Source organism: Zea mays, chromosome 3 (assembly GCF_902167145.1).
Source record: "Zea mays cultivar B73 chromosome 3, Zm-B73-REFERENCE-NAM-5.0, whole genome shotgun sequence".
NCBI lineage: Eukaryota > Viridiplantae > Streptophyta > Magnoliopsida > Poales > Poaceae > Zea > Zea mays.
The window spans coordinates 185,762,172-185,776,788 of NC_050098.1; the positions used below are offsets into that span (position 1 = coordinate 185,762,172).

The 14,617-nt window shown below is 52.7% G+C and overlaps 2 protein-coding genes and 1 non-coding gene across 3 annotated transcripts; 2 read left to right on the forward strand and 1 right to left on the reverse strand.

Moving 5' to 3' along the window:
* The first annotated feature begins 322 nt into the window (after positions 1–322).
* On the forward strand, positions 323–3,152 carry LOC100281551 (L-ascorbate oxidase). Its single transcript, NM_001154470.2, has 5 exons — positions 323–556; positions 741–892; positions 1,035–1,408; positions 1,556–2,536; positions 2,692–3,152. The coding sequence occupies exons 1-5, from the start codon at positions 446–448 to the stop codon at positions 2,820–2,822; spliced, it is 1,749 nt and encodes a 582-aa protein (NP_001147942.2). The 5' UTR covers positions 323–445; the 3' UTR covers positions 2,823–3,152.
* MIR397a (microRNA MIR397a) lies at positions 1,484–1,626 on the reverse strand. The gene has a single exon (NR_121164.1). It is a non-coding gene; the product is annotated as a microRNA MIR397a (primary transcript).
* Positions 3,153–10,352: 7,200 nt separating the features above from the next.
* LOC732787 (laccase-like) lies at positions 10,353–13,600 on the forward strand. The gene is made up of 6 exons (NM_001310744.1): positions 10,353–10,585; positions 10,783–10,934; positions 11,213–11,457; positions 11,566–11,694; positions 12,246–13,235; positions 13,344–13,600. Exons 1-6 carry the CDS (start codon positions 10,475–10,477, stop codon positions 13,472–13,474), a joined length of 1,758 nt encoding a protein of 585 aa, NP_001297673.1. The 5' UTR covers positions 10,353–10,474; the 3' UTR covers positions 13,475–13,600.
* Positions 13,601–14,617: the final 1,017 nt, after the last annotated feature.

The window sequence follows — 14,617 nt, forward strand, 5'->3', positions numbered from 1 at the left end:
CTACACTCCGAAGCTACTACAGTGTTGCCGTGTTCCGCATGCATTGGGCCCCGCGCGCTGGCAGCAGTGTTGTTGTTGCCTTGAGGCGACCTCGCGTGGTCAACCTCAATAACCAACCAACCCTTGCACCAAACAAAAGCGTACAGTACTGAACTCGGCGCAAACATTTGAACGACGCGCGTGCATGCATTGCCAAAAAAAAAAAAGTTGCAGAAGCGTACAGGCTAATCATCATCCCCGTGCATGCCTGCATATGCATTTTGCAACTTCGTCGTTCATATCGTCTGCTATATATGTGTATGAACCTCGATATGTCTAGGGCATCGCTACCACTGCACCCCTCAAACCCAGTGACCCAACCCACTACACATCGGAGTCTCGCGCGCGGGCTCAAGCACTTGTTCTTAGCTGCTTAGCTGCTTTCTTCGTTGTAGGAACTGCAACAATGGCTACCCCCTACCGTCTTCCTTGCTGCTGCTATGCCCTCGTCACTGTGCTCGTGCTCTTCTTCTCCGTCGACGCTACGGAGGGCGCCATCAGGGAGTACCAGTTCGATGTGAGCATGTCTGCATGCATGCATGTGTGTGTGCAAGTGCAACAATCAGCATGCACACGCCTTGCGCCCTTGCCTCCTCCATTAATTAATGGCATGCGGACGGCCGGACAGACATGCAGCTGCATGCAATCTCATTAGCAATAATGCATCTAATAATTAATGTTGCGGCGATAATATAATGCAGGTGCAAATGACCAATGTGACGCGGCTGTGCAGCAGCAAGAGCATCGTGACGGTGAACGGCCAGTTCCCGGGGCCGACGGTGTTCGCGAGGGAGGGCGACTTCGTCGTCATCCGCGTCGTCAACCACGTCCCCTACAACATGAGCATCCACTGGTAATGTGTACTGCACTGCACTGCACACACGCGTGCATACCTGCCTGCCGGACACCCTTGCATTGCATGCACATCCATCGATCCTCATCCTATCTAGGCTGTGACCGGCCGGGCGACTGATCACCGGCGCGCGCGCACGCAGGCACGGCATCCGGCAGCTGCGGAGCGGGTGGGCGGACGGGCCGGCGTACATCACGCAGTGCCCGATCCAGAGCGGCCAGAGCTACGTGTACAAGTTCACCATCACGGGGCAGCGCGGCACGCTGTGGTGGCACGCGCACATCTCCTGGCTGCGCGCCACCGTCTACGGGCCCATCGTCATCCTGCCCAAGCCCGGCGTCCCTTACCCGTTCCCGGCGCCCTACGACGAAGTCCCCGTCTTGTTCGGGGAGTGGTGGACGGCGGACACGGAGGCGGTGATCAGCCAGGCGCTCCAGACCGGCGGAGGCCCCAACGTCTCCGACGCCTTCACCATCAACGGGCTGCCTGGGCCGCTCTACAACTGCTCTGCAAAAGGTTTTTGCCCCAGATATATATGCATGCATGCGCAGCCTTGTGCATACATACAATGACGATAAACATATAAAAACTAGTTAATGAGCGCTAACGGCTATGATTCTTTATACTAACTCATATCCATACTTATGATATGCATGCACGCAGACACGTTCAAGCTGAAAGTGAAGCCCGGGAAGACGTACATGCTCCGCATCATCAACGCTGCGCTCAATGACGAGCTCTTCTTCTCCATCGCCGGCCACCCGCTCACCGTCGTTGACGTCGACGCGGTCTACATCAAGCCCATCACCGTGGAGACCATCATTATCACCCCTGGGCAGACCACCAACGTGCTCCTCACCACCAAGCCGTCCTACCCCGGCGCCACCTACTACATGCTGGCCGCGCCCTACTCCACCGCCAGGCCGGGCACCTTCGACAACACCACCGTCGCCGGCATCCTCGAGTACGAGGACCCCACGTCGTCCCCTCCCCCGCACGCGGCCTTCGACAAGAACCTCCCGGCGCTGAAGCCGACCCTGCCGCAGATCAACGACACGAGCTTCGTCGCCAACTACACGGCCAGGCTCCGCAGCCTGGCCACCGCGGAGTACCCGGCCGACGTGCCGCGGGAGGTGCACAGGCGGTTCTTCTTCACGGTCGGGCTGGGCACCCACCCGTGCGCCGTGAACGGGACGTGCCAGGGCCCCACCAACAGCAGCCGGTTCGCGGCGTCCGTGAACAACGTCTCCTTCGTGCTCCCCACCACGGCGCTGCTGCAGTCGCACTTCGCCGGCAAGTCCAGGGGGGTGTACTCGTCCAACTTCCCGGCCGCGCCGCTGGTCCCGTTCAACTACACGGGGACGCCGCCCAACAACACCAACGTGTCCAACGGCACCAAGCTGGTGGTGCTGCCGTACGGCACCAGCGTGGAGCTGGTGATGCAGGGCACCAGCATCCTCGGCGCCGAGAGCCACCCGCTGCACCTCCACGGCTTCAACTTCTTCGTCGTCGGCCAAGGGTTCGGCAACTTCGACCCCGCCAAGGACCCGGCCAAGTACAACCTCGTCGACCCCGTCGAGCGTAACACCGTCGGCGTGCCGGCGGCCGGGTGGGTGGCCATCCGGTTCCGCGCAGACAATCCAGGTGAGACTTTGTTAAAGATCATGACATGCTAACTGCAACAGATCAGCAACGATCTGGTGATCAAGGGAAAGGTTTTACTTTGGTTAGGGATAACCCAAGCTTCGTGGACAATTTTATCTTGACCTGGTCTCGGTTTGCTGCACGTGCATGTACAGGGGTGTGGTTCATGCATTGCCACTTGGAAGTTCACGTCAGCTGGGGCCTGAAAATGGCATGGCTGGTGCTGGACGGAGAACGCCCCAACGAGAAGCTGCTGCCTCCGCCATCGGATCTGCCCACATGTTAGACGACACGAGGAATTGCTGGCCTAGTCGTCGCCATCAACGGCCGTGATTGATCGGCCCGGACCATCTTGGAACAGGGATTGCGTGCTCTCTAATTTGCACAGGATATCTTACCGTCTTTTGCTTGTGCTGGGGTTGGTGTTATGCTTCCATTTAGTGGTGTGCTTTTTCCGGCTTGAGTCGTCGTCTGGTTAGCTGTGTGAGAGACACGGGCAGGAAGGTCCGCTGATGCTACTAGACAGACGCCATTTATTTTTTTGATTACTTATGAGTTACTACCATCTTTTGTACTGCCTCGGTCCTAAAATAATTGACATTCTTGTTTTTAAAAAGTCAAACATTCAACGGTAGAAAATAGCTCAAGGCTACGATGGCGTCTAATTTTTATAAACAGTTTCGATTATCAAACGCTAGTACTATTTGTACAGGCGGCTCCTTAAGAAATCGACATGTAGAAATCATATTTCTACTAACGGTTTCTTAAGAAAACAGTCTAGAAAAATCGATGATTTCTACAGGCGGATTCTGAAGGAACCACTTGTAGGATTTCTACATACAATTTTCTTAATAAACCGCCACTAGAAATTATTTTTATCTTAAATTTTTGAGATTTTCAAATGACTTATGTCGGTGTTTCAAACCTCCACTCCAACAAGTAAACTTCTATGTACGCGTTCTAGGCTTCGGACTGTCGGCGTTTCGAGACCGGGGGTCCCTGGGCCGACGAGTGAATGTCGCCACGTGCCCCAGCCCAGATGGGTCGAGCGCGAGGGCGAGCGCGAAGGGGGGAGAGCGAGGCGGCCGGAGACCGGCGTGAGAGAGGTGGGAATCCCGCGGCCTTCGTGTTCGTCCCGCGCCCAGGTCGGGTGCGCTTGCAGTATGGGGTTACAAGCGTCCACGCGGGAGAGGGAGCGAGCGGCCCCAAGCGAGCGCCTGTCTCGTCCTCGTCCCCGCGCGGCCAACCCTCTCTAAGAGGGCCCTGGTCCTTCCTTTTATAGGCGCAAGGAGAGGATCCAGGTGTACAATGGCGGGTGTAGCAGAGTGCTACGTGTCTAGCGGAGGAGAGCTAGCGCCCTAAGTACATGCTGTTGTGGCAGCCGGAGAGATTTTGGCACCCAGCTGGTGTGATGTCGTGGCCGTCGGAGGAGCGATGGAGCCTGGCGGAGGGACAGCTGTCGGAGCGGTTGAGTCCTTGCTGACGTCCTCTTGCTTCCGTAAGGGGGCTGAGAGCCGCCGCCGTCACAGGGTACGCGGGGCGCCATCATTGCCTATCCGGCGGAGCTAGCCAGATGGGACGCCTGTCTCGTTCCCTGCAGCCCGAGTCAGCTCGGGGTAGGGTGATGATGGCGCCTCCTGTTGACGTGGCTGGTCTACGCCCTAGGTTGGGCGATGTGGAAGCTCCTCCGAGGCCGAGGTCGAGTCTGTCTTCCGTGGCCGAGGTCGAGTCCGAGCCCCTGGGTCGGGCGAGGCGGAGGCCGTCGGCTGAGGCCAGGGTGGAGTCCGAGCCCTGGGGTCGGGCGAAGCGGAGTTCGTCGTCTTCTGGGGCTGAGCCCGAGTCCGAGCCCTGGGTCGGGCGGAGCGGAGTTCGTCGTCTTCTGGGACTTAGCCTGAGTCCGAGCCCTGGGTCGGGCGGAGCGGAGTTCGCCGTCTTCCGGGACTTAGCCCGAGTCCGAGCCCTGGTTTGGGCGAGCGGAGTTCGCCGTCTTCCAGGACTTAGCCCGAGTCCGAGCCCTAGGTCGGGCGGAGCGGAGTTCGCCGTCTTCCGGGACTTAGCCCGAGTCCGAGCCCTGGGTCGGGCGGAGCGGAGTTTCCTATGATGCCTTCGGCAGGGCCTGACTGCCTGTCAGTCTCACTCTGTCAAGTGGCACCGCAGTCGGAGTGGCGCAGGCGGCGCTGTCCTCCTGCCAGATCGGTCAGTGGAGCGGCGAAGTGACGACGGTCACTTCGGCTCTGCCGGTTGGGGGGCGCGCGTCAGGATAAAGGTGTCAGGCCACCTTTGCATTAAATGCTCGATTTGGTCGGTTGGTGCGGCGATTTGGTCAGGGTTGCTTCTTAGCGAAGGCAGGGCCTCGGGCGAGCCGGAAATATGTTCGCCGTTGGAGGAGGGCCTCGGGCGAGACGGAAACCCTCCGGGGTCGGCTGCCCTTGTCCGAGGCTAGGCTCGGGCGAGGCGTGATCGAGTCGCTCGAATGGACTGATCCCTGACTTAATCGCACCCATCAGGCCTTTGCAGCTTTATGCTGATGGGGGTTACCGGCTGAGAATTAGGAGCCTTGAGGGTACCCCTAATTATGGTCCCCGACAGGACGGTATACTCAGTGGGCACAAGGTTTATACTCGTTCGGGCAGAACGTCCCTACATTCGGCAGCTCGTGCTACCGGCACCTCTGTTGCTCGATGCTCGTACTAGGGTTACAACCGGGCGAGAGAGGGAGGAAAGGCTCCCAAGTCACTTTTGAGGGAGTGGCCCTAAAGACTACAAAACTAGAGTCGTACGCTAACCGTTGGCTCTGGTCTTCAGGTCTTCAGGTCTCTCTGGGCATATGTGGTTGCCTCCTATCAAGTAACTTCTGTCTTCATCAGCTCGTCTAGGTCTGTCTGGGTCCAGTCTTCCCGTTATCCTCATGGCCGACCTCCTCCTTTTATAGGCCAAGGTGGGGGTCGACGTTCGGTGGCTCCTTTGAGAAGGAACCACTATTTTGTGGTAAAACAGAGTGTCTTTACCATGTCATGGTCATTTGTCCGCATGCGCCTTATCATCTCTGTTTGTGCTCATTATGACGGTTGGCACGGGCGGTGTGGGCCTTGGCACCATATTTACTATCTCTATGCCACGCCGACCCCTAGCCTCTGCAGCCTGGGTCCCGGCGTGGCTCGTTGCGTTGTAGGTCCTGTGGATAGTTCACACTCTCAGGCCTAGGCTCGAAAGGTCATGAGTGCTTCGCGGGCTGAGGGGCTCATAGGTCATGAGTGTGTCGCTGACCATAGGGCTATGTAGGTCATGAGTGCGTTGTTAACCAGTCGACCAATTGCGGTGGGCCAGTCTCGAGCCAGGCAAGGAACCCACTCAAGTGGTTTCCTTTTGTTTCATCCGGCCCCCCTCTTCTACTCCGTCATGCCCGACCCCGGGCTCGGTGCCTCAGAGTTTATCCGGGGACGTGTACTTTCTAGGTAGATGTTTCCCTTGCCTCCTCACTTACCGGTGGCCCTTGGCAGCCGAAGGTCCCTCCCTCGTGCGCTCTCCCTTACTGGCAGGCCACAGGGGCCAGAGGATCTTTTCCTCGATAGTAGCCCACGAGTGTAGCACCCAAAATCTTAACTTGTGAGTTAAGGAAATCTTGTAGAAAATAAAAATAATAATAATCAAAATAAGTACCCTTGATAAATAAAAGAACTTTAGAATTAACCCTCTCTAAAGTAAATTATCATAATAAAATAATATTAGTTAAATCATATCATAATAAAGATTAGGCATTTGAAAAATGTTTTCTATCAAAACAAAGGAATATGAACTTTGGGATATACCTTTAAATTGATGACACACCCAAAATAATATTCTATGTAATAAATGTGGTGTGTATTTCATTACCTAAATAATATAATAAATAAATAATATTATTGCAGGAAGTAGGAGTATTATTCATGTTAGAGTTTGTTTGTTATTTGAAATCTGGAGTTCAAAACAAGAATTTAAATTAAGTTCGAATACTTGAACTTAGAAATAGGAAAAATGGAATAAGAAAAAGGAAAAGGAAAAAAAAAGAAAAGAAAAGAAAAGAAAAAAGAGAGCTCTACCTGCGCATGGGCCGAAAACATCTGATCGGCCCATCTCCCTTTTCCCCCTCAAGCGCGCACCGGCCCACTTCACATCTGCACCGGTCTCACCACTCCACTGAAACGTGGGGCCAACCGGTCTGTCGCACCGGTGTCATTTCCACACGGGACCTAGCGAGTCAGTCATTGCCTTTTCCCCACTCTCCCACTGGCACGTGGACCTCCTCCTTTCAGGTCGGTCTCTCCCGTAGCTCGCGCGCCGTGGCCGGACTCCGCGCAATGTTTGTGCCCAACGCAACAGACGACGATGTCCCGGATCTCCCCTTGCCAGCTAGATCCTCGCGAGGTTTGTTGGGAGTCGGACCCCCCTCCTGCGAATAAAAATGGGTTCCACCGTGACTTTCCAATGTGCTCTACTCCAATGAATCTCTGGGCGTTGTTGTCGTGGGGACTTGAAGGAGTGCCGCCGTAGTCGAACTCACGACTGGGGAGTGCTCGGCGTTCTTCGGTGGCCCTATGTGTTTCGCTTGAACCGGGTGGTCGAATTCGAGAGGTCGCGGGACCTATGCAACAAGCAAGCGCTGTTGGATTTCTCGTCGGAGTTGGCAGATCGCGGCCGCATCCGCCATTGCCGTCGTCGGGGATTTCGTCATAGGATAACTCCGGTAAGAACTCACCCCTGTGCTTCATTACACTCCCCACTGCAAGTAGACCCTAGAAGAATAGAACCTTGTGGACCGAGGTGCTTAGGCACAGTTCTCCGCGAGTCATGCCGCCGCGGGTGGTGGGCGCCTCCGCGTCTGAGGGCGGTGGGAGGATCTCGGCCGTTGATCTCTGAAAGTCGCCTAGAGGTAGAGTGAATAAGCGAAACTTGAAAATTATAAACTTTGAACACACACTTCACCCAGGGTTAAGGTTAGAAATAAATAATGGTATGTATATGTGTTAGTGAATGTATTTAATGTGGATGAATATACGTTCGTGAATATGTGATGTTGACGAAAATATATATTATGAATAGATGCATATGAATATGTGTATGTATATTGTAGATTGATACAAATAATTAATTTGCAACATGACCAGACTATTTTTTTGTCGGCTGACCGTAACCAACGGGAAATTAGACTTCCTGATTTTTGTCAACAATCCATAAAATTAACTATCCATAAAATTAGTTAATTTTCATCCATTAATCTACAAGAGAGTGAAGACATAAATTAATCTATGACGATTTTTTTGCTAATTTTCATCCTTATATACTAATTAATCTACTGTTGTGCCTCCTCTAACCTAGAAAAAGTCTGGGTTCCTGTCCCTCTTGTCCAACCATTTTACATGTGCTTTTTGTCTCCAATAAGTATCCAATTGGTCCTCCAAGCCGATCCAACTCAAAAGCAACACTTCTCTAGTCACCATCTCCTTCACTCGGACAGCGCACTCGGCACTTCTGTTTCCTCTTCTCTAAAGCATGTACAACTTTATCTAATATGAAGTAGAGGTATCTATGGATTTAGATGAAAAAATGCAAGAAATCAGCTCTTCATGAAGAGCTTGTGTGTACATTACTTTTCATACATATTGTCTCTTAACTGCATTTATGGACTATATGATCAGAGTTGTATCACAAAGTCTTTTTAAGTGTCTCTTATATATGCATGGAAAACTGAACCAACCTATTATGGTTGTACATGCGGACATGTCCTTTTCCCTATTCTATTAGATCATCTCCAGCAGTCTGTGTAAACGTACGGTCGTACAAAGTACTGTTTTTGTATTGTACTTTTATTATTTGCAGAGTGAAGTTTGAAATAGAGAGTGAGATAGCTAGAGAGTGGGATATGAAGTCTGCTAGAGATAGATCACCTAAAACTTTCTTGCTCCTTCAGGAACTCTCAGACTTCCGGAAAATTGATTAATCACCCCAGCCACCCTACTAGGAGTGTTGTTGGGATACATTAATTAGCATTCTCCCTGCCCTCTTCTATATTACTGGATGTACCTGATAAAATTGGTAACTGTGTGTCCTTCACCACCAGTTTGTTCAGTACATATATGGATCACAGATAGAGACATGAAACATTGAGGCACCTACATTTTGTTTTAAAAAAAAGCGTCATGAATCACCGCGGTTACTTGGCTATAGAAAATGTTATTGTTGATGTATACATGTACGTATTACCAGGGACTCGGGAGTCGGGAGTATGTAGGGGGTCGGGAGAGTTGCAAGATCCAATTTCATGCATGCACTATGCCTTCGATCTTACAAGTTACTGTTCGTGTTCGCTGTCCTTGGTTCTTTTCCGGTCAATATAATAGACTTTTGCGATGAGGAAACGTTGCATCGCTCATCAGTCGTGTGTTGGGTCAAGCATCCTTCTCCCCGTTGGGAATTGTACAAGGAAAGATCGAAGGCACGCGGAGCTAGACACCAACCATTGCAGGTAGCACCTACTGGATAGATGGGTGTCTTGCATGCTATCCATGGCGAGGGATGGGATCGTGATCATGCATTTCCATTGTATTCTTAAAAACGCACCGGCCTACAAACTAGCTAGCTCGCAGATTCACTGAACTACTGTAGGGTGAAAACCCTGCGGCGTCGTCGAGCGATTTCTCAACTTGGAGAAATCGGAACGCGGTAGGAAGCTACTTGACGACAGCGACGAACATGCATATGTTCATTTTGCAATTGAATTGAAATTTAATTAGCCAGCAAGAAAGAATTATTTCCTTCGTCCAAAGAATTATTGGCGTGCTTGGCCCCCGGCCCCGCCGTGAATCATGCATTGTCTGTGCGATGTTTTTGATTAAGCCGCGCAACCTAACTAGGAAGTAACATTGGCGGGCCGGCGGGCGGGCAGTATCTAGAAGACCTGCTTTATTTCCTTGCTGCGAAAACCTAGATATGGCACTGTCAAAATACAGGTGAACACATTGTTTTTTTCAACACCGGGGCCTGTGCGCAATCAATTTTTGCTTTATTAAGTGGGCATGGGATATTTTTCTTCCGAAAAAAAATGATTTCCAGTCGCTAGCTTGTGGAGGATATATTATCTGTGGATTTCGACACTTGACCTCACTGATTTTGTTCAGGTTCCAAACCATCAAGCTAAGTACGGGTTAGGACCATAATGAACCATATGCATCAGCACACCTTCTTCAATTGTCAGTATGTCAGATTTGTCATGAGTGTAGTAGCTAGGGCAAGATCTTCCGGGGGACATGTATGCGGAGCAAGCTCTTTAGTTCATAGTACATGCAGTATATATTATATATCGGGGTGATTTCCGTCATCACTACGTACCGGGGATACAACGGTTTTTTTACTCGATCTGTGTGCTCGATCTGTGCGTACAGTTTACCTTTCAGTTTCCGGCAAACTTCTGCACCGGGGGAAAAAAAAAGAAAAGGCACGCGGCGGCATGCAAGATCAGCAGAATTAAACTAGATCCTGCAGTGCCCTGTGCCTGTGCGTGCATGGTCAAAAGAGAAGGATCGTTGCCGCATACTTTGGCCACACTCTAAAGCTAGAGCCCTCCCTCCAGTGTCCAGCTAGCTACTAGCTCGAGCAGCTCGCCCGCCAGCCCTTGATCGTTCATCTACCGGACCACCAAACCTTTTTCGCAAGCTGCGTTCCTGTCGACCATGTAAGAAAAGCCTAAGAAAATGGCGGTGGTAGTTGACACGCTGCTAGCGTTGCTCGCCACGCCCTATATATGGAGGGGGGGACTCCGGTGGCTGTCCCTCCCAACACAGCACACATTATTCTTCCTCCACCCATCTCTTGAGTCGCCTGGCCGGCCGCCGTCTTGGTTCCCCTCTAGAGCTCAACAGCAGAGCAGCTGTGTAGCATAGAGCGAGGTTTAACCATCAGCGCATGGCCATGGCGATCTCCTCTGCTCTTCCGTGCTCCCTCCTCGTGGCGGCCCTGATGCTCCTCGCCTCCGTCGTCCAAGTGCAAGGCATCACGAGGCACTACGACTTCAATGTACGTCGTCGTCTTCGTTCGATCGATCGAGCGTACAACATGTCTGTGTCATGCATGCTAGCGATTACACTAATGCTGTGTTCATATGCTTGCGCAACGCGACCTTCGATCGCGAAAAAAAAAGTCTATGCATCATGCTACGTACTTGTGCATAAAATGCATGGACGCATAATATATATACATGCATGCGCATGCAGGTGACCATGGCGAACGTGACACGGCTGTGCGCCAGCAAGAGCATCATCACGGTGAACGGGCAGTTCCCCGGGCCCAAGATCGTGGCGAGGGAAGGCGACCGGCTCGTCATCCGCGTCACCAACCACGCCCAGCACAACATCTCGCTGCACTGGTAATAAAGCTAGTACTAGTGATCGTACTCGTACCGGCCGGCCCGGTGTCCATGGAAGTCAAAAGTGCGCGCGCCGCCGTTGGTGTGCACCATGCACACCACCCACTTTTAGCACCACAACGCCGCACCACACACACGCCAGCAGCAGAACACAAGTTCATTTAGTTAATTGATTCGGAGCATCGTCTTTTCGTTACATACCATGTAGTATACTATCTGATGATCGATCTCGAACGATGAACAACCCGGGCGCTTGCCTTGCTGTGCAATGCGTGCAGGCACGGCATCCGGCAGCTGCGCACGGGGTGGGCGGACGGGCCGGCGTACATCACGCAGTGCCCGATCCAGACGGGGCAGAGTTACGTGTACAACTACACCGTCGTGGGGCAGCGCGGCACGCTGTGGTGGCACGCGCACATCTCCTGGCTGCGCGCCACCGTCTACGGGCCCCTCGTCATCCTGCCCAAGCTCGGCGTCCCCTACCCGTTCCCGGCGCCCTACAAGGAGGTCCCCGTCATCTTCGGTGAGTGTCCATGGCGCTGGCGGCCGGACGACGTCGACGGCCGAGTGCCGCCAGAAAACGACCTCTTGCTGTTGCTCCCTGTGCTAATTTTGTGCTTTGGAGTGGTAGGTGAGTGGTGGCTGGCGGACACGGAGGTGGTGATCAAGCAGGCGCTTCAGCTCGGCGCTGGCCCCAATGTCTCTGACGCCCACACCATCAACGGCCTGCCAGGGCCGCTCTACAACTGCTCTGCCAAAGGTACGTTCCTTTGAAGCGCTGAGGTCTAAACTCATACGGGAGTACAGTGTTGCTGTGTTTTGAAGGATGAGGCGTTAGTTTAATACGTATATATTACCGCTCGAGAGACATCATCATAGTCGCCTTATTAACAGAGAAGGGGAAAAAAGGTGACGTTCACGGGCGCTCTGTTTTTCCACTTCCCAAGCATGTGTCTAGATCCTCAAACGCAACCATAAATGAAAAAAAAAATAAAAGAGGCCTCGTTTTCACTAAGGTGAGTGGTTCAAGTCACCAAAGGTGAGAAGATTCCGAGTTCCTTTCTGGAAACGGGATCTCTGTGGGAATGTTCGCACGACGTCGCTGTCGTCGTCGGATCCTAACACATCCGGTGGACTTACGCAACCTAGCTTGCCGGCCGCCGGTGTCGCACGTAAACAAAATCTTAGTTACGCCTCCGGATAGGTGCGCTTTCCCATTCCGTCACGTCGTCGTCGATCGACTTCGACGCACGACGAAACGTTGCACTCACTCACCGGTCACGCACCGCGTGGCATGCCTGCGCACTACAGACACGTACAAGCTGAAGGTGAAGCCCGGGAAGACGTACATGCTGCGCCTCATCAACGCGGCGCTCAACGACGAGCTCTTCTTCTCCGTCGCCAACCACTCGCTCACGGTCGTCGAGGTCGACGCCGTCTACGTCAAGCCCTTCACCGTCGACACGCTGCTCATCGCGCCGGGCCAGACCACCAACGTGCTGCTCGCCGCCAAGCCGTCCTACCCGGGCGCCAACTACTACATGTCCGCCGCGCCCTACTCCACCGCCAGGCCGGCCACCTTCGACAACACCACCGTCGCCGGCATCCTCGAGTACGAGCTGTACCCCGACGCGCCCCGGCCCTCCGCCTCCGCGGGGAGCTTCAACGAGGCCCTGCCGCTCTACAGACCGACCCTGCCGCAGCTCAACGACACCAGCTTCGTCGGCAACTTCACGGCCAAGCTCCGCAGCCTCGCGACGCCGCGGTACCCGGCGGCCGTGCCGCGGACGGTGGACAGGCGGTTCTTCTTCGCGGTCGGGCTCGGCACGCACCCGTGCCCCGCCAACGCCACGTGCCAGGGCCCCACCAACACCACGCAGTTCGCGGCGTCCGTCAACAACGTCTCCTTCGTGCTCCCCACCAAGGCGCTGCTGCACTCCCACTTCACCGGCCTGTCCAGCGGCGTCTACTCGCCGGACTTCCCCGTCGCGCCCCTGGCGCCGTTCAACTACACGGGGACGCCGCCCAACAACACCAACGTGGCCAGCGGGACCAAGCTCATGGTCGTCCCGTACGGCGCCAACGTGGAGCTCGTCATGCAGGGCACCAGCATCCTCGGCGTCGAGAGCCACCCGCTGCACCTGCACGGCTTCAACTTCTTCGTGGTCGGCCAAGGGTACGGCAACTACGACCCCGTCAACGACCCGTCCAAGTTCAACCTCGTCGACCCCGTCGAGCGCAACACCGTCGGCGTGCCGGCCGGCGGATGGGTGGCCATCCGCTTCCTCGCCGACAACCCCGGTAATAAGACTCTCATCGCTTAAGAGCAGCTCTGCCTCTGCATGCGTGCCTTTTTCTTACACATGTGCGTGCGCGTGCTCTATGAACTGAACTGAACTGAATGTACAGGGGTCTGGTTCATGCATTGCCATTTGGAGGCGCACACAACATGGGGCCTCAGGATGGCATGGTTGGTGCTCGACGGCAGCCTCCCGCACCAGAAGCTGCTCCCGCCGCCGTCAGACTTACCCAAATGTTGATTAGACTCTTCCTCTATCTCTATCCTGCCGGTCGCTTCAAATTAAAGGGAATTGTGAATTAGACAAATGTTTGTTTGTTTTTTTGTTTACTTTCTTCATTGCCAATTGCAATTTTTTCAACTTGCATTTTAACTAGTCCGTTCCGTTCCTAGCTGACCTGGACTTTTTTGTAATTTTTTTCTTCCATTTGTTTGCCACCACAAATGTTTTTGTACACTCCTCTGAAAATAAAGAATGGCGTGACTTGCACCAGATAAAAACATTTCATCTGTCTCTGCATGGTTCCAGCTGGTTATTTATTTCCAGGTGGCTTCTATAGGATTGAAGAGAAAACTGTCATTTAAGTAAGAAAAGATACTCATCACGGCCCACTTTCAGTATTACTATCCAACTCTTGAATGATGTTAATGACCTTCGAGAACTCTTGAAAAGGTGCTAATGACCTTTCAAAGGGTTTAATAATTAAAAATGAATTATTTTAAAGGACCGAGCAAAACGACCAAAATAGTGTCAAGTAATTAATAGCTTAATCTGATTTTTTTCCGATTCCGGTCATTGTTCCAACACCGTCCAAAAATTTATCTTCTAGTGAAATCAAGTCTCAGCTTTCATTGATAAAGTTATAGACATGGAAAAGTGCCAGGGAGATTAAACAATTAAACGGAAGCGAGACCAAATAAAAAACATCTCGAAAATCTTATGACATCAATTTCATCCTTCAAACCGCATAAGTTTTTCAGCCTAAGGCTTTGTTTGAATTGAATTAGAGTGAATACTAGAGTATCTAAACAAGGTCAAAGATCTTATTCGTTTGGACCGAGAACAACAGTAAGGCCTTGTTCGTTTGTGTCGGATTGGCGGGTCAGAACGATTCCTAGACGGATTGCTTCTCTAATTTATATAAACTTTGATTAGCTGGAACGATTCCGGGTGCAATCCGACGTAAACGAACAAGGCCTAAACAGGAAAGAAACCACGTGGGTCGGTATGGTTTGGAAAGGTTCCCAACCCATGGTATAAGACGTGTTCGGTTAACCCGCTCGAGGATCCAACCCAGTCCATTTTTGGCTTTTATCTCGTTCTCGGCCCGGGAAGCAGCCCTCGTGCAAGATGATGTGGAAATAATCCACAAAGCACGAAGAC